This window comes from Macaca mulatta, chromosome 12 (assembly GCF_049350105.2).
Source record: "Macaca mulatta isolate MMU2019108-1 chromosome 12, T2T-MMU8v2.0, whole genome shotgun sequence".
In the NCBI taxonomy this organism is placed as follows: Eukaryota; Metazoa; Chordata; class Mammalia; order Primates; family Cercopithecidae; genus Macaca; species Macaca mulatta.
Genome location: NC_133417.1, coordinates 108,218,645 through 108,244,823, shown reverse-complemented (window position 1 = coordinate 108,244,823; position 26,179 = coordinate 108,218,645). Strand labels below are relative to the sequence as shown.

The following is a 26,179-nucleotide window of genomic DNA, read 5'->3' as shown; positions in this document are numbered from 1 at the left end:
TTCTCATTAAATATTCACTAATTCCATTTTTCCAAATCTATGTACAAAAGAAATACTTGCCTTTTAACTGAATAAAACACCTCTAAATTCTATTTTCTTTTTGAAGCAAAACTTTTATTCTGAAAAGGAATTTTACTCTGAGCTCACTGCAAAACTATCTATTTCAGTCATATTCCAGATTTAGCAGGACAAAGGGCAAGAGCAGGAAATGGAGCATCATCAGCATCCAAAATAAATTTGGTTTAGAGTAGGGAGGACCCTCAAATCATTATTCAAGATAAATAAGCACTATGCTTGAAAGCAAAAATAACTACAGATGTAAAATCAGTTAAGACATACGTGAATACAGCTTCATTACTACTGATAAAATAGTAAGAGAATATTGCCCACTATTATTATATTAATACAAGGGTAAATGGAAGTAATCCTGATACACACATGTCCATACCCACACATCTGCAAAATACTCATAAAGATTACATTTTTATCTCTCTTCCTCTTAAAATACATTTAAATAAAATCTTTTTTCCAAAAAATTTTTACAGATATGTAAAATAGTTATGTTTTTCTATTTGACAGATGAGAAAACTGAGATACAAAGAAACTAGGTTAACCTCTTTTAGGTCCTTAAGATCAGATACAGAACTGGGACTAAATATCACCTCTAATACTGTAGCTTCACAAAATTGTTCAGGGCAAATTCAATCTCAACAAAATAAAATAAAATGTTTTTAAATCTAATGACAAAAATGAACCATGGATTTCAATCTACACTGCCACATTTCAAAATGCTGTGCTTTTGAGTCACTTTGTATCTTTCTTTTTTTTTTTTTTTTTTGTCGCCCGGGCTGGTTTTTTGTATTTTTTTTAGTGGAGATGGGGTTTCACCATGTTAGCCAGGATGGTCTCGATCTCCTGACTTCGTGATCCGACCGTCTCGGCCTCCCAAAGTGCTGGGATTACAGGCTTGAGCCACCGCGCCCGGCCCCACTTTGTATCTTTTTACTCAGTTAACGCATTTGATACTTTACACCAGACAGAACAAAAATAGCTTAATCTTATCTGACTTTGAGAGGCTAAGTTTCTTTCTTCTACATATTCTGGTGACCAGCTAACTGCAGCACTCCCAAAAGGCTAAATGTCTAATAGAAATACATCCTTTAGTCTGTTCAAGGGTTGCAGTTGAGATAGGGAATTTATGATACATGTCTTTTTCTTTTCTTTTTTTTTTTTCTTTTTGAGACGGAGTCTTCCTCTGTCGCCCAGGCTAGAGTACAGTGGCGAGATCTCGGCTCACTGCAACTTCTGCCTCCCAGGTTCAAGCGATTCTCCTGTCTCAGCCTCCCGAGTAGCTGGGATCACAGGTGCCCACCACCATGCCCGGCTGATTTTTTTTGTATTTTTAGTAAAGACAGGGTTTCTCCATTTTAGCCAGGTTGGTCTTGAACACCTGACCTCATGATCCACCCACCTCGGCCTCCCAAAGTGCTGGGATTACAGGCGTGAGCCACTGTGCCCTGCCGATACATGTCTTTTTCTACACACATATATGAATCTCAAAACGTTGTATATAATAATATAGAAAGAAAAATTGTTCTCAGCACCATCTCTCTTACTGTATGCTAAGTGAATATCAAGAAATACAGTGAATAACATAGTGCCTACAACAAATATAGAAACTGATTTTTTCTTTTTTTGAAATGGGGTTTCACTCTGTCACCCAGGCTGGAGTGTAGTGGCGCAATCTCGGCTCAATGCAATCTCCACTTCCCAGGCTCAAGCAAACCTCCCACCTCAGCCTCCTGAGTAGCTGGGACCACAGGCATGCATCATCATGCCTGGCTAATATTTTGTATTTTTGGTAGAGATGGGGTTTCACCAGGTTGGTCTCAAACTCCCAAGCTCAAGTGATCCACCTGCCTCAGCCTCCCAAAGTGCTGGGATTACAAGCATGAGCCACCACGTCTGCCCTGAAATCTTTAGACATTAAAAAAAATACTGGGCCGGGCGCAGTGGCTCAGGCCTGTAATCCCAGCACTTTGGGAGCTGAGGAGGGTGGATCACCTGAGGTCAGGAGTTCAAGACCAGCCTGGCCAACATGGTGAAACCCTGTCTCTACTAAAAACAAGAGTTCAAGACCAGCCTGGCCAACATGGTGAAACCCCATCACTACTAAAAATACAAAAATTTAGCAGGGCCTGGTGGCATGCGCCTGTAATCCCAGCTACTTGTGAGGCTGAGGCAGAAGAATAGCTTGAACCCAGGAGGTTGGAGGTTGTGGTGAGCCAAGATCAAGCCACTGCACTCCAGCATGGGCCACAGAGTAAGACTCCGTCTCCAAAAAAAAAAACGAAAAGAAAAAAAAAAAAAAAACCTGTACACTTAAGTACTAGTATTAAAATACTTCTATATTTAAGAAAAAGACACTCAGACAAGAAGTAGTTAACTACTGAAGTAAAATCCAGATATAAGATTAAACCTGTTCACATTAATGTTTAACTTATAAGAGCTATAAGAAATGTGCTGCTAATCAAATCCTTGACCCTGGGTGGGGACAACCATTTGAAGGCAAGAAGAGTTCAGACTATACAATTTGGTTTTTTTCCTTTTTTTTGAGACGGAGTCTTACTCTGTTGCCCAGGCTGGAAGGCAGTGGTGTAATCTCAGCTCACTGCAACCTCTGTCTCCTAAGTTCAAGCAGTTCTCCTGCCTCAGCCTCTCGAGTGGCTGGGATTACAGGTACATGCCACCATCCCCGGCTAATTTTTGTATTTTTAGTAGAGACGGGATCTCACCATGCTGGCCAGGCTGGTCTCAAACTCCTGATATCAAATGATCTATCCACCTCAGCCTTCCAAAGTGCTGAGATTACAGGCATGAGCCTCTGTGCCCTGATTCAGAAACTTGAATTAATAGTCTTATACACTGGTGAAAGAATCTTTAGACAGCAGGAATGTTGGGTGATTAGAAATCATCCTGCTTGTATTATGTAATAACTACATAAGGTTTACAAAGTAATCTATTAGGAAGAAGACACATGTTTCTAACAATGCAATTAAAGCCTATTCCTAGAAGGAGAAAGTAAAAAGTTAGACCTGAAAAGTCTGGTAACAAACCAAATTGCATAACACAAAGAAATGGTAAGTATGTGAGATGACAGATATGTTAATTAGCCTGATTTGATGATTCCACAATGTGTGCATGTATCAAAACATTACATTGTACCCCATAAATACATACAATTATTATCAATTAAAAATAAAATCAAATAAATTGCCAAGTTTTATACTCAAATTCTTTCAAACATTGGGACTCCATCTGCTAAAAACTGAAACTAGTAATTTATTTTAATTCTACTTAAAGGACTTTAGTCACTAGTATTTAGGCTTACAACTGAACCCAGGCAGAAGACATATATATTCCATTAGCATTCTTTCAGCATTGCTATGACCAAGGAGTATTACCCAAGGGTTATTTCTGAGGTAGTACTACCTACTAGACCTACTGAACTTTTGTAATGTTCAGGGGCAACTTTTAAAACATGACATAGAAATGCTGTGATGGTAGGCACCTTAATATTGACCTATTGTTAATACACTGTGGAATATCTGTGCCAAGGTTAGCACTATGGCAAACATGGAGGTCTTAACCTTACTGCCCGGAAGCAGTCCTTCAAAAATCTTCCAAGGTATCTTCTTTAATCAAGTATGTACACAATGTTTTCTGTAGACATCAAACCAGTCAGGGCAACAAAAGAGCAGACACTTTAATCATTAAAAATGGACTTTATATCCTAGAAAAACAATTGATCATCTTGGGAGGATGCTAGTAAATTAACTCATTGTGAAAACTGACAAAGAGAATCAAACATATATGCTGTCTGCCTTCCCTTTAAGGAACTGTAATCAAATGCTGAGACAGTTCTCAATATAAATTACACAGTTTTGCAAAATCCTAATAAAATAACGCATATAGGCAAAAATCACAGATGGCCACTACACTAATAAATTACTCTAGCCCTCCACACCCAAAACAGAACCCAAATCAATCAAGCCCCTGTTTGGTCAGTTTTCAGATACTAGAAGAGAGGAACAATTAAATAAAATCAAGGGAATTCAATGAGTAAAACATTCAAACTGTAGAAAACTCTAAAGTCAAAATCTGGTTTCCTCAACATATAAACAACAAAGAATAAAACTATGGTGAAGGGGAGCCTACAGATGAAAATGTTTAGCAGATATTTTCAACAAAATACATGTGTAGTTTGTTTTAAATATTGAGCCAAACAGTGGGAAAACATGAATATTAAGACACTAGCAGGAAAGTTGGAACACTGATCACATATTTGATAATTTTAAAAATTGTGTTGTGATTGTTTTTAAGAGGAGTTATACATATTTAAATATTTATAGATAAGGTCATAAATTGTCTGGGATTTGCTTTAAAATAATTAGGAGATAGGGCAAATTCACAGTTATACATAAACTGTGACTAAACATGAGCTGGTTATAGTCGAAACTGGGTGATAGATACAAAAGAGTTCACTATAACGTCTTCTCTACTTGGTGCATGCTTGAAAAATTCCACAATAAAAGTTTTAAAAACAAAGAACTAGAAAGTTCTACATAACAATCTACAGAGTAAGAACAACAACAACAACAAAAACTGCTTGTCCCTCAGAGGTCAAAACAAACAAAAATCTTAATAGAGAGTTAGATAAGCATTCTTCCTGTATATACATACACGCACACACGCTTACTCAACAAATGAGAAAAACCGAGACCCAAAGAGGTAAGTCTTGTTCAAGGTTACAAAACAAAGCAGCAGCAGAGCCAAAACTAAACTACAATTTCAAGCCCACAAAGAGGTCTAAGAAGCTTTTGAAACTAAGTGGTAGAAAATATTTTCATAAGAAGATCTGAGACCTCAAGTGGTCTGAAAGCTCATTAAAAGTGTAAAAAAAAGCCTTAAAAGTTTGTCAGGTGAGAAAAAAAGTCAGCTGGTTTGAGAGGCTAAATGCTAGAGTGAGAATAATAAGGCAAAAAGTATAGAGAACAACTGGGTACAGTATTTGGTAGTCATCCTCACTAGAAAGAAAATTTAAATCTATGAGGTATATTTGGTAGCTCCCTGATTCAAGGTGTCTGCAGAAGAGAATGTTGTCTACCTTACAAAAAGCTTATTCATGAACCGGTAAAATATAAAATCATATTTTTAAATAAATACTCTTCAAAAACAAGTGAAAAAATTTTAAGTCTTATTAAGCACACAATATTATTTAAATCTTAAACCTAAAAATGAGATTTATATTCCTGTCCAAGAAGAGACAGGCTTCAAAATCTGACAGTGAAGGGCCTTCATTATTGAGGATTAACATTTCAAAAGAGAAGGGATGCACATTTATATTAAAAGTCATTAAGAAGAATAAAATTCAGTGTATGCCAATGAACTATACTATCTGTTTAATAAGCTTTAATATTAAATTTAATAGTAAATCTACCTAAAAAGAATATAACCTATTAATGAGACATGTAACCTCATTCACCAATGTCATTTTGAAAACAGTAAAACCTAGTAAATTTGATATATTTTTAAATAAATCATTTTCAAACTACTGGGTATTCATACTAAAACTTAATTTTAATTTTTGGTTAATGTGTTAGTGACTATTTTCAAAAGTGTCTGGTGAATTGGATTCCTTTTTTATTGAAAGCATCTATTTTTAAAAAGACATTTCTGGTATCAAATTACACAAGACTAAAAACTATTTTAAACATTCATATTAAGCATTTCAAAGTATATGTCCTTTAGTGATTATAATATATATCAAACCAGGAGGTCAAAGAAAATTCCAGTGTAATCTCTAAATTTAATATGACAGATAAATGAGACCACTGTTAAATAATAATCTGCCTTTTAAGGAGCATGAAAGGATAATGCAGAAACAGAAGCTGTGACTTGAGAACTTCACCACACAGACTTAAATTAACTCAAATAGTACATTATGGGTGTTTCTCTGACCCTTGCCAGTATCTTCAAAGCAATAATGTACCTCCCCCACTTCAAAAACATGTTTTTAAGGAGTACTCTTCTCAATAACTTAAAGCTATCAAGTAAAAATTCACATAAAGACAAGGAGGGGAAAGAACATTATTTCTGAGTGACAAAAATATTAAGGAGTAAAAATGGATAAAAGTATGCACTTGAGTCAGGTAGTACTGTGTTTCTCTGCGACTCACTACTCCTGTAACCCTTGCATCAGTTTTCCCATCCGTAAAGGGGATGATCACAATATTCACCTCACAGTATTGTGGTGAGAGGAAATGAGGCAATGCTCAAAGAGTGCTAACTTAGTGGGAGTCACACAGTATGCAGTTCAATCAATAACCTTGTGATGCAATTTCAAAGGTTCATTCCAAGAAAAATGCTTAATGCCCTTCTCATAAAAATGTCTCTATCCTACACTCACTTGTGGGAGAAAATGAAAAACACAAACAAAAATAAAAATATTTTATTTTTCTCTTAAGGGCATAATTTTACTTATATAATTTTAGGATCATTTGGGGATAAGTATCAAATAAAAGCCACACCCTACAGTTTTTAACAGTATGCCAATATTGTATGTGTGTTCAAACCTGAAAAAGAGGAAAACAGAAAATCCTTTAAGTGCTTTTAAGTTTGGGGTTATTCGTATGACTAAATACACTATTATCTGTTAAATAAAGTGTTAATACTGCCAGTCACAAATTTTATAATAAAGTATTTTAAAACATAAAAATAAAAAGGAAAGCAATTACCTTTGTACAATAAAGCATCCAAAGTTCAAAGAGCCTCTCTCTGGATGCCATTCTGGCTTTTCACTCTGGCACTTTAAGTTTTCCTTAAAAAAATTATGTTCAAGACTACAGCATGTTCATTTTATTTTCCAAGTTTTTCAGCCGTTACAGTAAAGCTCATAGCAGTAAGGAAAGCAAAAAGAAGTGAAACAAATGGACTGTCCTCTGGTTAAAAACAAAAAGGCAATTTCAGCAGTCACTCCAACATCTCTTCATCGGCGGTAGTTGGGCAATTAAATAAATCTGTGAAAGAGAAAAACATCCACAGGTTAGAAAAAGAGGCCGTATTTAAAAATCTAGCCTTATCAGAAACGAAAGAAGATGTATCTTCTTCACTTTCCACAAACAACCCGCTATACTTTCACATGGACTGATTAGATTTCATAGAAACTTGTGTTTCAGGAAGACATTACAGCTAACACAATATGTCACATCATAGAATCCTCTAGGGCAGACAGACTCCTAGAGATGGGTACATGTTCATAACCAAAAATGCGTCCAGTGAGAATAAGGAACAAGACTCCCTTCCCACTCATACCTTTTCTACAGACACAAGGAAAAGGTCCACATCTCAGACATTTCAAATACATCAAAGCTCTTAGAATGTTCTTGTTCTGGTCTCCTCTTCAAAGTTGTTGGGGCCAGGCGCGGTGGCTCACGCCCCTAATCCCAGCACGTTGGGAGGCCCAAGTGCGTGGATCACCTGAGGTCACGAGTTCGAGACCAGACTGGCCAACATAGTGAAACCCTGTCTCTACTAAAGAAATACAAAAAATTAGCCGGGCGTGGTGACGGGCAATCCCAGCTACTCAGCAGACTGAGGCAGGAGAATTGCTTGAAACCGGGAGGCAGAGGTTGCAGTGAGCCGAGATCGCGCCACTGCACTCCAGCCTGGGCGACAGAGCAAGACTCCGTCTGGGGGCGGGGGAAAAAAAAAAGTTGTTGGGACTGTTTGCTATGTTGCAGGGCAGGGCGTGGGGGTTGGGGAGGGATTCCCAGTTCGTTTGTTCTAACAATCCTCTGAGAGTGGAAGTCCACCCGCCCACCTGGCCTCTCCACCTCTCCATCCAAGAGAAGTGGGCACGCACGCACCGGAGAGGAACTTCCCGAAGAAGCGTCCAGGTGTTTGGGGGAATCTTTAAATTTCCTCCTCGCATCCCAGACAACACAAACAGAGGCAAACTTAAGGTGTGCCAAGCTGCCAAGAGAAGCTCTAGAACTGAGGAACGCGGACTCGGCGTCTCCCGACCGCGATCCCAGCCTGCACTACAGTATCCAAACACGCCCGGACAGCCTAGCCCACTCACAGCCGCCCCTCACTCTGCAGACCCTCCACCACCAAGCACCGGGGCCCTCCCATTTCTCGCCATGCCGCCCCCTCTTCCCAACGGCCCGCTCCCCATCACCGCGCTCACATTGGGTGCCGCGCCGCAGCCGCCGCCCCGCCGCCGTCTAACTGCTTCCCTCGCCCCCTTCCCAAGGCGAAGCCCCGTGTCACCCCGCAGCCAGGAAGGCGGGCGGGCAGGACATGGGGGCGGGGCGCGAGGCCGGGAGGAGCCGGGGGCGGGGCTGCCCCCTCGGCTAATCATTTCGGCTGCTGAGGATTTACCCAGCCCTCGGGCGGCAGCTGTTCAATGGTCGCGTAGGCTGGGGATGGGCGGGGTGACTTGAAGCCCCGCCCCAGCATACCTGCGCAGCCGCAGTCGACAGGCTCTGGCTGCCCATCCCTTGGCGGGCGCCGGCCGCGGCCCTGGAGCCAGCCTTCCCCCAGCTGGACTAGGAGGAGGGCTGACGTACCGACGTCTACGCCCGCCCCGCTTTTCGCTGGTGGCGTCATTTCCGTCAGTCATCTGAGGGCGTGAGACCCTACCGTGTTAAAGGGGATTTTGTTTTGACTTATTTGTAGAACCGAGATTGGTCCTGGGAATTTAGAGTAATGTAAAAAGACAAAACACACACACCAACCCCCCCCAAGAAAAATATCCTTTTCCTTTTGTGCCTGCTTTCGTCGTCACCGAGTGTCATATCCAAAGGGCTTATTTTACCACCAAAGACTTAGAAAGGGTTTTGCTTTTTCAGAAAAGAAGCAAAAGGCGTTTACTAGCTATAGACAACTTTCAGAGAGATTTTGTTTTGTATAAGGAAAAACGCGTAAGATAACTCACCTTTGTTAAACCTAAACATTTCCACAACTTTTTATTGTGAAACTATTTCAAGTATATTCAAAAGTAAACTAGTATGGTGGTAGAATTCTTAGTTTACTGTCACCCAGCTTCAAAAATGATCAACTAATGTCCCATCTTGTTTCATTTGTAACAACGATCCACAAATTGCCTGTGAAGAGCCAGAGAGTAGACGAGGCGCAGTGGCTATCGCCTGTAATCCCAGAATTTTGGGAGGTCGAGGCGGGCGAATCCCTTGAACTCAGGAGATCAGCTTGGGCAACAGAATGAGACCCTGTCTCTGCAAGAGAAATTTTAATTAGCTTGGCGTGGTGATACACGCCTGTAGTTTCAGCTACTTAGAAACTAAGGTGGGAGCATCGCTTGAGCCTGGGAGTCAAGGCTGCAATGAGCTCCGATGGCGCCACTGTACTCCAGCCTGGGCGACAGAGCGACACACTGTCTCAAAAAATAAAAATAAAATAAAAAGAGCCAGACAGTAAATATTATAGGCTTTGCAGCCCATTCTGGTTGCAACTTGCTTAATGAAAATCAAAAGAACAATATTTTACGATATGTGAAAATTAGACGAAATTCAAATTCAAGTTTCAGTGTCCTAAAATTTTATTGGAACACAACCATGCCCATTCCTTTAGTATCGTCTATAGCTTCTTTCACTCTACCATGGCAGAATTGAGAGTAGTTGCTTGCAAATTACGCCTTCAATTTTTTATCCTGAAATTACATTTTACATTCAGCACTTCTTTGTTATCCATTAGGCATGTGAAATTTATATGTCAAAACTTTGGGGGGAAAATATACTCTTCCTGTGGGATTCCCTATTTTAGTACTTAGCAACTCCATTCTTGCACAAGAACCTAGGAAGTGTGCTTGCCACCTTCCTCATGTACTTCACATCCAATCTAATCTTTTCAGCTATATCTCCAAAATATATCTAACCATCTCTCCACACTTTCTTCCTTAAATGGATGGTGGTAACTATTTAAAATAGTAGTAGTAACCACTATCTTTCTTTTCCTTTTTTTTTTTTTTTTTTAATTAGAGGCAGGGGCTTCGTATGTTGTCCAGGCTGATCTCGAACTCCTGAGTTCAAGAGAGCCTCCTGCCTCTGCCTTCTGAAGTGCTGGGACTCCAGGTGTGAGCCATTGCACCTGGTTGTGGCTACTGTCTTTAAAATGGTTTAAGTTACTACAAAATATTTTCTAGCTTATTGTAGTAGCCTTCCAACGTGTTTCCCTGACTCTGCCCATGACTCTACCCCCAATCTATGGATTATTCTCAACACAGCAAACAGAGCGCTCTTTTAACATGGAAGTAAGGTGTCACTTCTCTGCTAAAAAGCTTCCAATGGCTTCCCATTCCACTTTAAAAGGCCTGCAAGGACCTACTTCATTTTCCTCCAACATTTTCCTCTCTGACTTCTCCAAGTATTCTGGCCTTTCTTACCTTACTTGAGACACGACTTCTTTGCTGCTTTTCAAAGGCACAAAGCACACTCCAGCCTTAGGGATTTTCACATGCTATCCCTTCTACCTGGATGTCTCTTTCCCCAGATGTCTGCACAAAATCTCTTTTTTTTTTTTTGAGATGGAGTCTCGCTCTGTCACCCAGGCTGGAGTGCAGTGGCATGATCTCGGCTCACTGCAACCTCCATCTCCCAGGTTCAAGCAATTCTCCTGCTTCAACCTCCCGAGTAGCTGGGATTACAGGCGCCCACCACCACACCTGGCTAATTTTTGTATTTTTAGTAGAGATGGGGTTTCACCATGTTGGCCAGGCTGGTCTCAAACTCCTGACCTCAGGTGATCCACCTGCCTCAGCCTCCCAAAGCGCTGGGATTACAGGCATGAGCCACTGCGCCTGGGCTGCACAAAACCTTTAAGAACCACCTTATCCGGGCTGGGTGCAGTGGCGAACACCTGTAATCCCAGCACTTTGAGAGGCTGAGGCAGGATTGCTTGAGGCCAGGAGTTCCAGATCAGACTGAGCACACCAGTGAGACCCCCACCTCTATTTAAAAAAATGAGAAAAAAATTAGCCCAGTGAGGTGGTACTTGCCTGTAGCCCTACCTACTTGCGAGGCTGAGGTGGGAGGATCACTTGAGACTAGTTCAAGGCTGCAGTGAGCTATGATCATGTCACTGCACTGCAGCCTGGGGAAAAGAGCAAGACCCTGTCTCTAAAAAAGTGAACTAAAATAAAAAGAATCACCTTATCCGTGAAGCTCTCCTTGACCCTTCTTGCCAAAATAGCAACCTCTCTTCCTTCTTACTCTCTTTTTCACTGTAGCACTTATCAGCTGATATTAATATATCATTTGTTTGTCCAGTGTGTGTTTCCCCTAATAAAATGTAAGCACCAAGAAAACAGGAACTTTGTTCACTGCTATATCTTCAGGTTCTTGAACAGTTCTGAAACACACAGTAGGAACTCAATAAATATTTCCAAACTAATATGAATGAAAGAAATTAGCTTTTTCACCATATGCCTCTATATCCCCAATCCGTCCAGTTTTTCTATAAACTGTTAATTTACAGCATGTTGGACTCTTCAAAAGACTACCACTATAAAACATAATCAATTTGTAAACTAGAGCAAAAAATGTGTTGTCTATAAACAAAAGTTGATAATATTGTACAACTTGCTTCTCAAACTTTCACGTGCATACTAATAACCTGAGGATCTTGTTAAAATGCTGATTTTGGTTCAGTAGGGCTGGGATTCAGTGGGTCAGCAGTCTGTCAAGCTCCCAAGCGATGCCAGTGCTGCTAATTCACAACCACACTTTGATAGTTTCCTATAGTTAATACAGAATGCATCTGGTTTGTTTCGGAGGCAGTACTGATAGATTTGCATGGATTCATCCATCTATTATCATTTTCTTCTCCTTGCATCTGACTAGTGACACAGATTTGAAGAGGTATAATCTGTGGCTGTGACACAAAACCAAACCAATTGCTACATATAGGCATTGAATCTCCAAGCATGACATTATTGCAGTTACAGCTAGAAAGAGAGAAATACATTGTCTAAGATGCCACATGACAGACAGTCCCTACCGGGGCTCAAACGATAGCAGTATTTTGCTTTGGTATCTATCATAGAGGCAGTCCTCAGCTTTGCCAGCAAATAGGAAGACTCCAGAGGACTGACCCTCAATAAACACACAAAAAACTAAAATATGTAACCTATGTGTCCCTTCTTTCTGTCTCATAGGAGGTCTCAAGCTATGCATTGACAAGGAGAAACTCAGGAAGCTTGCCCATATTGTCTCTAGGAGTCTACTAGTTGATTCTCTTTTCTGTATGATAATTAAACTAAGGCTGGTACCCATCAAACTTCTGTGAACCAGTATTATCACAGTTTAATATCTTCTTTCCCTTTTCCCTTAGACAAAATACCCAATGGATATTAGTAGAGCATTAAGTTGTTCTTTTTCTGAAGGGTGCAAGTGTTCCCTAAAGCTACAGAGAGTAAGGGGAGATGAGGAGTTATGCTTTTGTTTAGATAATTCTTTTCTTTGTACCACATACAAGGCAATAATTACAACACCTCACTGCATGGGTTTAAGTAAGCTGTCCCTCCTGGAACAGGAGTTCTTAGTTTCTTAGTTCTCAGTTCTCCTGTGTCTCTTCCCCAAAGTCCTGTCTTTAAGCCATTCCCCTCTATAGTGTCCCCATTATACTCACAGAATAAGAAAGGGTGGATCCCAGCCCCTTCTTGAGCCTGGCAAATTCTGCTGCATTTAGGTAACATCTAGGTGTCAGCTAGATGCCAACATTCTTCCTCTGTTGAGGCTTCTGATGGCTCCCAGGAGTGGGGATAAGCTTTGGTTTCATGAGTGAGCCCCTCAACAACATTGAGATGTTTCTCTACCAATGAAACTACAGCTACTTTTTCTCCCAATGTACCTTAAGATAAACACATTTACCACCTTGAGAACATTTTCTTTCATAAGACTATATGACCCAGCAGCTTCTAAAATAGCCTGTCCTTTTATGTTAAAAGTATATATCTGGTCTGATTTTCATGAAAAAGGCCTCCACATTAATTTAAATGGTCTTGCACTCAAATAGCATCTCAGTTTATGTCAGAGCTATGAGTTTCAGTTCATCTCACCAGATACGACCTTAGAATGCCACTAAATTTATTAACAATGAAAAATACACCTGCCAGCTGGGCATGGTGGCTTATGCCTGTAATCCCAGCACTTTGGGAGGCCGAGACAGGTGGATCACTTGAGGACAGGAGTTCAAGACCAGCCTGGTCAACATGGCGAAACCCCATCTCTACTAAAAATACAAAAGTTAGCCGGGCATGGTGGTGCACGCCTGTAATATCCAGCTACTAGGGAGGCTGAGGCATGAGAAATGCTTGAACCCAGGAGGCAGAGGTTGCAGTGAGTCAAGAACTTGCCACTGCACTCCAGTCTGGTGACACAGCAAGACTCTTTAAAAACAAAAACAAAAACAAAAAAAACCTGGCAAGGCAATTGAACTATTCATATCTCTTGGTCAGGGCATTATCTCCCCATAGAAAAAAATGTGTAAGGAAGTAAATTATATTCTCAGGGTTGCTTTTTCATCATGAGTCAAGTAAAACTAACTGGATTAATGTGAAGGTAGTATCATCTTTTATAATAGCCTGCATGCAGCCATTTCCACTATGTGCAACCTGCCAATCGAAGCAGATACTTGGTTTGGTTGTGCTAGATAAAGTGTTTTCCCTTGGGCAGATCTGGAGACATATGGTCAAGTTTTTGTTCTTTGACATTCCTTTCCTAAGTCCCGTTGAAGCTCTCTCTCTTCTATCCACACTTTTTTAGTTAGCCTGTCTATATGCATTCAGATTTTCTGATCTTTTCTAAAAAACACCTTTGGTTTTGTTGATTATCTTTATTAATTTCCTATTTCAATTTCATTTATTTCTGCTCTAATTTTTGTTATTTCTTTTCTTCTGCTTGCTTTGTATTTAATTTGCTCTTCTATTTCTAGTTTCCTATGGTACAAGCTTACTGAGTTTAGATCTTTATTTTTCTCTCTAATATTCAGTGCTACAAATTCCCTCTGTTTTGGCTACATCCCTCGAATTTTCATCAGTTGTATTTTCACTTTCATTTATTTTAAAATATATTAAAATTTCTCTTGAGGTTTCTTATTTGACCCATGTATTATTTAAAAGTATGTTGTGGGGCCGGGCGCGGTGGCTCAAGCCTGTAATCCCAGCACTTTGGGAGGCCGAGACGGGCGGATCACGAGGTCAGGAGATCGAGACCATCCTGGCTAACACGGTGAAACCCTGTCTCTACTAAAAAATACAAAAAATTAGCCGGGCGAGGTGGCAGGCGCCTGTAGTCCCAGCTACTCGGGAGGCTGAGGCAGGAGAATGGCGTAAACCCGGGAGGCAGAGCTTGCAGTGAGCTGAGATCCGGCCACTGCACTCCAGCCTGGGCGACAGAGCGAGACTCCGTCTCAAAAAAAAAAAAAAATAGTATGTTGTGTCAGCTGGATGCAGTGGCTCACATCTGTAATCCCAGCACTTTGGGAGGCTGAGGTGGGCGGATCACGAGGTCAGGAATTCGAGACCAGTCTGGCCAACATAGTGAAACCCTGTCTGTACTAAAAATACAAAAAGTTAGCCAGTGTGGTTGTGTGCGCCTGTAATCCCAGCTACTCAGGAGGCTGAGGCAGGAGACTCGTGAACCCAGGAGGTGGAGGTTGCAGTGAGCCGAGTTCCCACCATTGTACTCCAACCTGGGTGACAGTGAGAGACTCCATCTAAAAAAATAAAAAAATAAAAATAAAAGTGTGTTGTATAATCTCCCAAGTATTTTGGGATTTTCCAGCTATCTTTCTGTTATGGATTTTTAGCTTAATTCTATTGAAGTCTGAGAGCAGACATTATATGATATGTATTCTTCTAAATTTGTTAAGATATGTATTATGGGCCGGGCGCGGGCTCACGCCTGTAATCCCAGCATTTTAGGAGGCCGAGGCAGGTGGATCACCTGATGTCAGGAGTTCGAGACCAGCCTGGCCAACATGGTGAAACCCCATCTGTACTAAAAATACAAAAAATTAGCTGGGCATGGTGGCAGGCGCCTGTAATCCCAGCTACTCAGGAGGCTAAGGCAGGAGAATCACTTAAACCCGGCAGGTGAAGGTTGCAATGAGCCGAGGTCGCATGCCATTGCACTCCAGCCTGGGCAAGAAGAACAAAATTCTTGCCTCAAAAAAAAAAAAAAAAAAAAAAAAAAGATATGTATTGTGGCCCACAGTGTGGTCTAGCTTGGTGAATAGTCCTTGTGAGCTTGAGAAGAATGTGTATTCTGCTGTTATTGGATAAGTAGTTGTTATTGGACAGATGTTGATGTTACTGTTCAATTCAGCTATGTCCTTATGTCTGCTTGATGGATCTGTCTGTTTATATAATACAGAGGTACTTAAGTCTCCAACTATAATAGTGGATTCATCTATTTCTCCTTGGAGTTCTATCAGTTTTTGCCTCACATATTTTGATACTCTGTTGTTAGGGAAATAGGGAAATATGTGTTAAGGACTGTTATGTCTTCTTGGAGAAATGACCCCTTTATCATTATGTAATGGTCCTCTTTATCACTGATAACTTTCCTTGTTCTGAAGTCTGCTTTACTTCCTCTTTCTTTTGACTAGTATTAACGTAGTATGTTTTTCTTTACCCATTTACTTTTGATCTATATGTGTTTTTATATTTAAAGTGGGTTTCTTGTAGATAATATATAATTGGATCTTGTTTTTTGATCCACTATGTCTTTTAAATGACATATTTAGACCATTAATTTATAAAGTGATTATTGACATAGTAGGATTAATATATACCATATTCATTACTGTTTTCTATACATTGTACTTATTTGTTCCTATTTTTGTCTTTCACTCTTTTTCTGCCTTTTACATATATATATACATATACTTTTGAGACATGGTCTTTGTTGCCTAGGCTGGAGTGCAGTGGCGTGATCATGGCTCATTGCAGCCGCAAACTCCTTGGCTCGAGTGATCCACCCACCTCCACTTCCCAGGTAGTTGGCGCTACAGGCACACTCCACCATGCCCAGTTATCTTTTGTATTTTTTGTAGATACAGGGTCTTGCTGTGTTGCTCAGGCTGGTCCTGACCTCCTGGATTCAAGTGACCTCCCACCTTGGCCTCCCAAACTGGTGGGATTATAGGCGTGAGCCATGGCACTCGGTCAGTGCCTTTTAAAATGTTAATTATTTAATATGATTCCATTTCCTCTACTTTTGTAGCATATCAGTTTTACTTTTTTTTTTTTTGAGACGTAGTTTTGCTCTTGTCGCCCAGGCTGGAGTGCAGTGGCACGATCTTGGCTCACTGCAACCTCTGCCTCCCAGGTTCAAGCAATTCTGCCTCAGCTTCCCAAGTAGCTGGGATTACAGGCGCCCACCACCATGCCTGGCTAATTTTTGTATTTTTAGTAGAGATGGGGTTTCACCTTGTTCGCCAGACTGGTCTGGAACTCCTGACCTCAGGTGATCCACCCACCTTGGCCTCCCAAAGTGCTGGGATTACAGGTGTGAGCCACTGCGCCTGGTCCAGTTTTACTTTTTTTTTTTTTTTTAACCTTATTTAGTGGTTGTCCTAGAGTTTGCAGTATACATTTATAACCAGCCCAAGTTCACTTTCCAATAGCACTATACCAATTCACAGATACTGCAAGAACCTTACAACAAAACATTCCTAATTCCTCTCTCCTGTCCCTTATGTCATTTCTGCCATTCACTTACACATAAGCAATTGTGTGTATATACACACACACAATACATTGTTGCCTAGTATTATTTTGAACAAACTTGTCTGTTAGATTAACTGAGAATAAGAAAAATACGAGTTTATATTTTATATTCACTTATTATTTCTCTGATGCTCTTCATTTATTTATGCAGAGAGTTTCTGACCTATGTGTCATTTTCCTTCTCTCTCAAGAAGTTCTTTTAATCATTTCTTATAAGGAACGTTTGTTGGCAACAAATTCCCTCAAATATTGTTCATCTGAGAAAGTCTTTGTCTTTCACTTTTATATGATAATCTTACGGGATATAGAATTCTAGGCTGCTGTTTTTTTTTCTCTCAATATGTTAAATGTTTCACTCCACTCTCTTCTTGATTGCATGATTTCTGATGAGAAGTTGGATATAATCCTTATCTTGCTCCTACACAGAAAACTGTTTGTTTTCCTCTGGCTTCCTTCAGGATTTTCTCTTTATCTTTGATTTTCTGTAATTTGAAAATGATAGCCTAGGTGTAGTTTTTTTTTAACCACTTATCCTGCTTGGTGTTCTCTGTGCTTTCTGGATCTCTGCTTTGGTGTCTGTTGCCAATTGGGGGAGATTCTCTGTCACGATTGCTTGAAATATGCTGCGCTTCCTTTCTTTTTTTTCCTTCTGGTATTCCTATCACACACATTTATACCTTTTGTAGTTATTCCACAGTTCTTGGATGTTCTGAATCATTTTATTCAGTCTTTTTTCTCTTTTCTTTTCCATTTTGAAAGTTTCTATTGACATATTCTCAAACTCAGAAATGTTTTCTTAGCCATGTCCAGTTTACTAATGAGCTCATCTTCATTCAGTCTACTGAGGATTCTTCATTTCTGTTATAGTGTTTTTGATCTGTAGCATTTAAAAAATTTTTAGAATTCACATCTCTGTTTACATTGCCCATCCGTTCTTGCATGCTCTGTTTTATCCATTAGAGCCCTTAGCATATTAATCATAGTTGTTTTAAATTCTCAGTCTGGTAATTTCAACATGCCTGTCATACATGAATCTGGTTCTGATCTTTGCCTTATGTCTTCAGGTTGTTTTTTGCCTTTTAGGATGCTTTGTAATAATATTTTTTCTTTCCTTTTTTTTTTTTTTTTTTTTTTGAGATGGAGTCCCACTCTGTCGCCCAGGCCGGAGTGTAATGGCACAATCTTGGCTCACCGCAACCTCCGCCTCCCGTGCTCAAGCAATTCTCCTGCCTCAGGAGAATTCGCTCCTCCCGAGTAGTTGGGATTACAGGCACGCGCCAGCGCACCCGGCTAATTTTTTTTTTTTTTTTTTGAGACGGGGTCCCGCTCTGTCGCCCAGGCTGGAATGCAATGGCGGGATCTCAGCTCACTGCAAGCTCCGCCTCCCGGGTTCACGCCATTCTCCTGCCTCAGCCTCCCGAGTAGCTGGTACTACAGGCGCCCGCCACCACGCCCGGCTAATTTTTTTTGTATTTTTTAGTGCAGACGGGGTTTCACCGTGTTAGCCAGGATGGTCTCAATCTCCTGGCCTCGTGATCCGCCCGTCTCGGCCTCCCAAAGTGCTGGGATTACAGGCATGAGTCACCGCGCCTGGCCCTAATTTTTTTTTTTTTCAGTAGAGATAGGGTTTCACCATGTTGCCCAGGCTGGTCTCCAACTCCTGACCTCAGGTGAACCACACACCTCGGCTGGGATTATAGGTGTGAGCTACCGTGCCCGGCCTGTAATTTCTTCCTGATAGCTGAGCATGATGTACTGGGTAAACGGAACTGCAGTAAATAGGCCTTTAGTAATGTGGTGGTAAAATGCGGAGGAAAGGGAGGCTTCCCATAGTCTTGTGATTAGATCTCTGTCTTTTAGTGAGCCTGTGCCTCTGAACTGTGCTTTTCAGTTTTTTCCCCACCGTAGCTGGTACAGGATGATTAGTATGTGCTGCGGCTATTTCCCTACTCCCACGTGGACGTCTAGAGCTGCATGGAGTTGGGTATCTCCCTTCCCCCAAATCAGTTAGGCCCTGGTAAGACAGTTTCTCTTGATGGCGGGCCTTGTTAAGAAAAATAGAATGGCTGGGTGTAGCTGCTCATACCTGTAATCCTAGCGGTTTTGGAGACCAAGGCGGGAGGATTACTTGAGCCCAGGAATTTGAGACCAGTCTGCGCAACATAGTGAGACACTGTCTCTATTAAAAACAAAAACAAAAACAAAAACAAAAAACGGCCAGGCGTGGTGGCTCACGCCTGTAATCCCAGCACTTTGGGAGGCCACAGTGGGCGGATCACTTGAGGTTAGGAGTTTGAGACCAGCCTGACCAACATAGTAAAACCCCGTCTCTACTAAAAATACAAAATTAGCCTGGCGTGGTGGTGCATGCCTGTAATCCTAGCCACTTGGGAGGCTGAGGCAGGAGAATCGCTTGAACCTGGGTGGTGGAGGTTGCAGTGAACCGAGATCACGCCATTGCACTCCAGCCTGGGCAACAAGAAAGAAACTCTGTGTCAAAAAACAAAAACAAAAACGGAACACCCTGAGGTGTTTTTTTTTTTTTTTTTTTTTTTTTTTTTGAGGCGGAGTTTTGCTCTTGTTGCCCAGGCTGGAATTCAATGGCGTGATCTCGGCTCACTGCAACCTCCACCTCCCGGGTTCAAGCGATTCTCTTGCCTCAGCCTCCCAAATGGCTGGGATTACAGGAACCCGCTACCACACCTGGCTAATTTTGTATTTTTAGTAGAGACCGGATTTCACCATATTGGTCAGGCTGGTCTCGAACTGCTGACCTCAAGTGATCCACCTGCCTTGGCCTCCCAGAGCGCTGAGATTACAGGTGTGAGCCACCACACCTGGCCGCCCTGGTTATTTTTAAGTGGGTCCTTTTTTTTCCTTCCACCTGCTGGAAACAAGGGGGAATTCTTCTCTAATACTTACCATAAGAACCTGGTCAAGTTCCTAGAGGTAAAACTCACAGGAGTGCCGTTGCTCGCTCCATAACTAGCCCTCCCTCCCTCAAGAGCTTTCTACTCTCAGGCATGTCCACTCTGAGCCTCCGGTAATTTGTCAGTTGTTCAGGTTTTCCTACCCTCATTCCAGTTCCTGTGGCGATTTATGCTCTCTGTATTTTTTTTTTTTTATGCTCTCTGTATTTTTACTCTCTCTCTCTCCAAGTTTGGTGGCAGGGGTTTACCCTGTGACTTCATTTCTCTGATGGATCTAGGAAGAACTGTTGATTTTTCCATTTGTTCAGCTTTTTATTTGTTGGGAGAGTCTTCCAAGCTCCTGGACACCAGAATTGCTGTCCATACCATACCACACAGTTGTCTAAGCTACAGTGTCAGACATGCTCATGTAAACACTGTGATTATGATTACATTGACTGGAATGTGGATGTTATCAGAACTCCTCAGCTACCCATTTACAGACTCTTTCATTAAAGTAGATTGTGAGGCCAGTTGTGGGGGTTCATGCCTGTAATCTCAACACTTTGGGAAGCAGAGGTGGGAGTCTCACTTGAGGCCAGGAGTTTGAGACCAGCCTGGCCAACATAGCAAGACTCTGTCTCTACGAAATAATAAAAAAATTAGCCAGGCATTGTGACTTATTCCTGTAGTCCCAGCTACTTGGGAGGCTGAAGCAGGAGGATTGTTTGAACCCAGGTGTTTGAGGCTGTAGTAATGCATGGTCATGCCACTGTACTCTATCCTGGGCAACAGAGTGAGACTCTGTCTCAAAAAAACTAAAACTAAAATAGATATGTATTCTTCTGTAGAATCACAGAACTAAACAACTGGAAGTTACTGTAGGTATCATGTAATTTAGTGGCCCCATTTTAAATATTAAAAAATCAAGGCCTGAATCTGAAATCTAATCAAGTCTCTAGACCAGTGCTGTCTGATAGAACTTTCTGCAGTGAAGGAAATGTTCCACATCTGTGCTGTTCAGTACAGTAGGCACTAGCCATATATAGCTATTAAACAATCGAAATGCGGCTTATGCAACCGAGAAATAAATTTTTAGTTTTATTTAATTTTAATGTACCTAGCCACATGAGGTTAATGGTTACTGTACTGGACAGTGAAACTCCAGAGCTAATTTGCATTGTAGGAAACACAGGGGATAGAGGATGCGGAGAGTTGAGAGATACCACCAAGTAATTTGTATACTTAGGAAAGCTTTCCAGTGGAGAGTGTATCTGAGCTATGTCTTGAAGGAATGTTAGAATTCCAGTGTCCAGAAAGAAAGAATAATTCTGAAAAGAGAATGCCCTGGGTAAAAGCTTGACTCCTGAGAAAATTCTCTTCTGTGTTTTGAGAAAACCATAACTTATTTGATGAGTCTATCTGGCGTAGAAGTAACAAGGTGATCAACTTGGTTGCAACCAACTCACCATGGGTCCCTGAATAAAGCTCAATAATTTACATTTCACTCTGTATAAAATTAAAAGTTTTTATGCAGGGATGTAACAAGATTAAGAATCTATTTACTGTACTAGACATTGTGATATCTTCCCCAAGGCAACATGTAACCATGTGTGTGTGTGTGTGTGTGCGTGCACACACACACGCACACACACACAACACAGTAATTAAAATTAAGTTGAAACATGAAAGAAGACCACTTCACTTTCATTTGTAATAAACTTCCCATGCTGGCTGGGAAGTTAATTGACAATTAAGATTTCCACATTCCACAGTAGGAAAAATTATTTAATCAAGAGAAAAAAATGAGTTACTGGAAATTCTTGTTTAAAAATTAGCATTTTCTCTTTTTAAATTCCTCTTTCCAAATGTGAAGAAAAGAAAAATTTGAGACTAGGGACATTTGTTCTCCTAAGAAAACAACTTTCGGCCAGGCGCGATGCTCACGCCTGTAATCCCAGCACTTTGGGAGGCCAAGGCAGGCGGATCACGAGGTCAAGAGATGGAGACCATCCTGGCCAACATGGTGAAACGTCGTCTCTACTAAAAAAGAAAAAAAAAACAAAACGCTGGGCGTGGTAGCGCGTGCCTGTAGTCCCAGCTGTTCCGGAGACTGAGGCAGGATAATCACTTGAACCCAGGAGGTGGAGGCTGTGGTGAGCCAAGATTGCCCCATTGCACTCTAGCCTGGAGTCAGAGCAAGACTCTGTCTCAAAAAAAAAAAAAAAAAAAAAAAAAAAAAAAAAAAAAAAAAAAAAGCAGCTTTCTCGAAGTTCAACCATTCTAGTTCAAATTTAAGTTAATCGATATCTGAGATCTCTTGTTATGCATCAAGGAACATTTTTTTTCCTTACAGCATTATAATACTAAAATAATTAAAAAGAAAAAAAACACAAAAAAACCTTTGTGTAATCTCTACCACTGTACCTGTTCATCTCAATTATTTTCCCTTCGTTTTCCATAGTAAGAGCAAATAATGCACATTATTTCTTGACATTAATCTATCAGCATTCCTAGGAATTACGTCTGGCACTGTGTTTTCTTTTTCCTTTCTTTTTTTTTTTTTTTTTTTTGAGACAGAGTTTTGCTCTGTCTCCCAGGCTGGAGTCAGTGGTGCAATCTCAGCTCACAGCAACCTCTGCCTCCCAGGTTTAAGCATTTCTTCTGCCTTAGTCTCCCGAGTAGCTGGGACTACAGGCGCGTGCCACTACACCCAACTAATTTTTTCTTGTATTTTTAGTAGAGACGAGGTTTCACCATATTGGCCAGGCTGGTCTTGAACTCCTGACCTCAGGTGATCCACCCACTTCAGCCTCCCAAAGTGCTGGGATTACAGGTGTGAGCCACCGCACCCAGCCCCTAGTTTTTTAGATACTTGTTTGTACTTGTATATTGATTTAATTTATCAGGTAAGATAGTATCAGGTAAATATCTCCTTTTAGTTTTTCTGTTTGAGTAATAAAGCGATTAACAATTATCAATTTATTTGGAATTAAAATTATGAGATTTAGAATTTCTGTGGTAAATGGCTGTAACTATGACTCTGGGCTTTTTCATACCACATCAAAATTTTAACAGTAATAAAATAGGTAACACTTTCTTAAAAAGAATAGATCTGAGATCCAGTAGTTCCTACTTATATTGACAGGCTGACACATATTAAGGCAGTCAACAGTGATTAAAATAGCAAATGTGCCGCAATTTTTAAAAGACATCTCTGAACAAAGTTACATATTTTATTTCTTCTATTTTAGACCCAGGATCTTGCTCTGTTGCTTAGGCTGAAGTGCAGTGACAGGATCACACCTCACTGCCATCACACCCAGCTGATTTTTAAATTTTTTCTAGACATGGGGGCTCGCTATGGTTGCCTAGACTGGTCTCAAACTCCTGGCCTCAAGCAATCCTCCTGCCTCAGCCTCCCAAAGTGCTGGGATTACAGGCATGAACCACCACACCTGGTCTCCTATTTTACTATAATGGATTTAATATAGGGGAAAAGATCTTTGTTTATTATTACATTCCCATATTTATTTTCTGCCAAAAGGATCATTAGATTGTTTATCATATGATTCATCACCATAAAATAGATTAGTAAATCAAGAAGATTATGGTTTTTCAGCTGTGAATAATCAGATGAAAAATGGTGCCCTAGAGAAATAACAAATAAGGCTGTGGAGAAAAGAGAATGCTTATACACTGTTGGTAGGAATATAAACTAGTTCAGCCACTGTGGTTAGCTGTTTGGAGATTTCTCAAAGAACTTAAAACAGAACTACCATTCAACCCAGCAATTCCGTTACTGGGCATCTATTCAAAAGAAAATAAATCATTCTACCAAAAAGACACATGCACTTGTTATGTTCACTGCAGCACTACTCACAATAGCAAAGACATAGAATCAACCGAGGTACCCATCACGGTGGACTGGATAAAGAAAATGTGGTACATATATACAATAGAATACTACATAGCCATAAAAAAAAAGGAAATCATGTCCTTTGTAGCAACATGGATGCAGCTGGATGCCATTATCCTAAGTGAATTAACATAGAAACAGAACGCCAAATACTGCATGTTATCATTTATAAGTGGGAGCTAAACGTTGGGTACTCGTTGACATAAAGATGGCAACAACAGACACTGGAGCCTACTAGAGTGGGGAAGGTGGGATAGGAGAAAATGCTGAAAAACTATTGGGAACTATGCTCACTTCCTTTGGGACCGGATCATCCGTATCCCAAACCTCAGTATCACTCGATATACCCATGCAACAAACTGCACTTGTACCACCTGAATCTTAAAGTTGAGGGCGGGCCTTGGTGGCTCAAGCCTGTCATCCCAGCACTTTGGGAAGACAACTTGAGTTCAGGAGTTTGAAACCAGTTTAGGTAACATAGTGAGACTCTGTCTCTACAAAAAATAAAAAGTAAGAAATTTAGCTGGGTATGGAGGTGCACATCTGTAGTCTCAGCTACTCAGGAAGATGAGGTGGAAGATCCCTTGAGTCCAGGAGGTAGAGGCTGGGGTGAGCCATGATCACACCACTGGACTCCAGTCTGGGCAACAGGGTGAGACCCTGAGTGTAAAAAGAAAAGTTGAAATTATAAGAAAAGGAAATAAGTATGAATGAACCAAAAGTTTGTTTCAGTATACATTTAGAAGGAAAAGGACAGAACATTTAAGAAAAAAATTGTTTTTTTTTAAAAACTTGTTTTTTAAATTTCCCAATGAGAAATCAGTCTCTGTAAAGGACATGTCCTTATTTGAATATTTTTTAGAAATAAAAATGACATCACAAAAGCCTAGTTTCCCAATTATATCTCTTTTTGTTTGCAGTTATCCACTCTTATCCTACTAAAAGATTTTGGATGTTATAATGGATATTGAAAGATCACTTTATTATTAGAAAAAGAGAACCACTGGGGTGGAGGTAGAATGGGGAGTTATTGTTTAATGCATAAAGAGTTTCAGTTTGGCATGAAAAAAATCAGGAAGTGGATAGTGGTGATGGTTGCACAACAGTGTGAATGCACTGAATATCAATGAACTGTATACTTAAAACTTTTTTTTTTTTTTTTTTAGACGGAGTCTTGCTTTGTCACCCAGGCTGGAGTACAGTGGTGCAATCTTGGTTCACTGCAACCTCTGCCTCCCTGGTTCAAGCAATTCTCCTGCCTCAGCCTCCTGAGTAGCTGGGACTATAGGCACGCACCACCATGGCTGACTAATTTTTGTATTTTTTAGTAGAGACAGGGTTTCACCATATCGGCCAGGCTGGTCTCAAACTCCTGACCTCAAGTGATCCACCTGCCTCAGCCTCCCAAAGTACTGGGATTACAGGTGTGAACCACCGCGCCTGGCCTTAAAACTTTTTTAAACTGAATGTTTAATACATTTGTAGGGATAAAAAGAATGCAACAAGAATTAGAATTTTGTAATTACATTAGACATTTATATAGAACATGTTTCAACAGGGCTTAGCGGCTCACCCATGCAATCCCAGCATTTTAGGAACTCAAGGCAGGAGGATCACTTAAGTCCAGGAGTTCCAAACCAGCCTGGGCAACATGTCGAAACCCTGCCTCTACAAAAAATGCAAAAGTTAGCCAGGCGCAGTGGCATATCCAGCTACTCAGGAGTCTGAGGCAGGAGGACCACTTGAGTTGAGGAAGTCAAGGCTATAGTGAGCTGTGTTTGTTCCACTATAGCCTGGGTGGCAAAGCAAGATACTGTCTCAAAAATTACAAAAATAAAATAAAATAAAATAAAAGTTTAATAATTACTACTCTTATGGACAAGCAGCTTCATTGTGTTAGATGGTAATTATATCTTTATGTTTCACATCATTACCAACCGCCAAAACTCCACCCTTCATTTCACTGCACAGACTCACTGCACTGTTCACAGTTAAAACTCTGCTCCACTCCAATTAGAAAAGCCCAAAGAAATTAGAGCAAACAGTAGTCAAATTCATAGGCATGAATGACAGAGAACCAAAGATTTTAAAGTACTGATTTAGTAACAAGAGCATCTACTGGCACAAACCTTCTATTTAATCATATTACTAAAACAGCAATAATAGAAACAAAACGTACATTAATGAAAAAGGAATTCAGGAGTGAAGTCATTAAATATAACTAACATTTATTTTTTATTTTTTATTTTTATTTTTTTGAGACGGAGTCTTGCTCTGTCACCCAGCCTGGAGTGCAGTGGCGCGATCTCGGCTCAATGCAAGCTCCACCTCCCGGGTTTACGCCATTCTCCTGCCTCAGCCTCCCGAGTAGATGGGACTACAGGCACCCGCCACCTCGCCCAGCTAGTTTTTCGTTATTTTTTAGTAGAGACGGGGTTTCACCGTGTTAGCCAGGATGATTTCGATCTCCTGACCTTGTGATCCACCCGTCTCGGCCTCCCAGAGTGCTGGGATTACAGGCAACAACATTTTAAATAT

The 26,179-nt window shown here is 40.7% G+C and overlaps 1 protein-coding gene across 4 annotated transcripts in view; it reads right to left on the bottom strand.

Annotated features, from left to right (window-relative positions):
* Positions 1-8,366, bottom strand: part of NBEAL1 (neurobeachin like 1) — a 207,187-nt gene extending 198,821 nt beyond the window's left edge. For 3 of the 4 annotated variants that reach the window (XR_013402118.1, XM_028830998.2, XM_015110738.3), the window contains exons 1-2: positions 8,252-8,366; positions 6,798-7,079 (exon numbers count right to left, since the gene is read on the bottom strand). Coding sequence is in view for 3 of the 4 variants with exons in the window: in XM_028830998.2 (XP_028686831.2) it covers positions 6,798-6,848 (51 nt within the window). In the remaining variant the exon portion in view is untranslated. Of the gene's footprint in view, positions 1-6,797; positions 7,080-7,374; positions 7,594-8,251 lie in introns of those variants that run through there. The other variant, XM_028830996.2, reaches the window with a different exon arrangement.
* Positions 8,367-26,179: the final 17,813 nt, after the last annotated feature.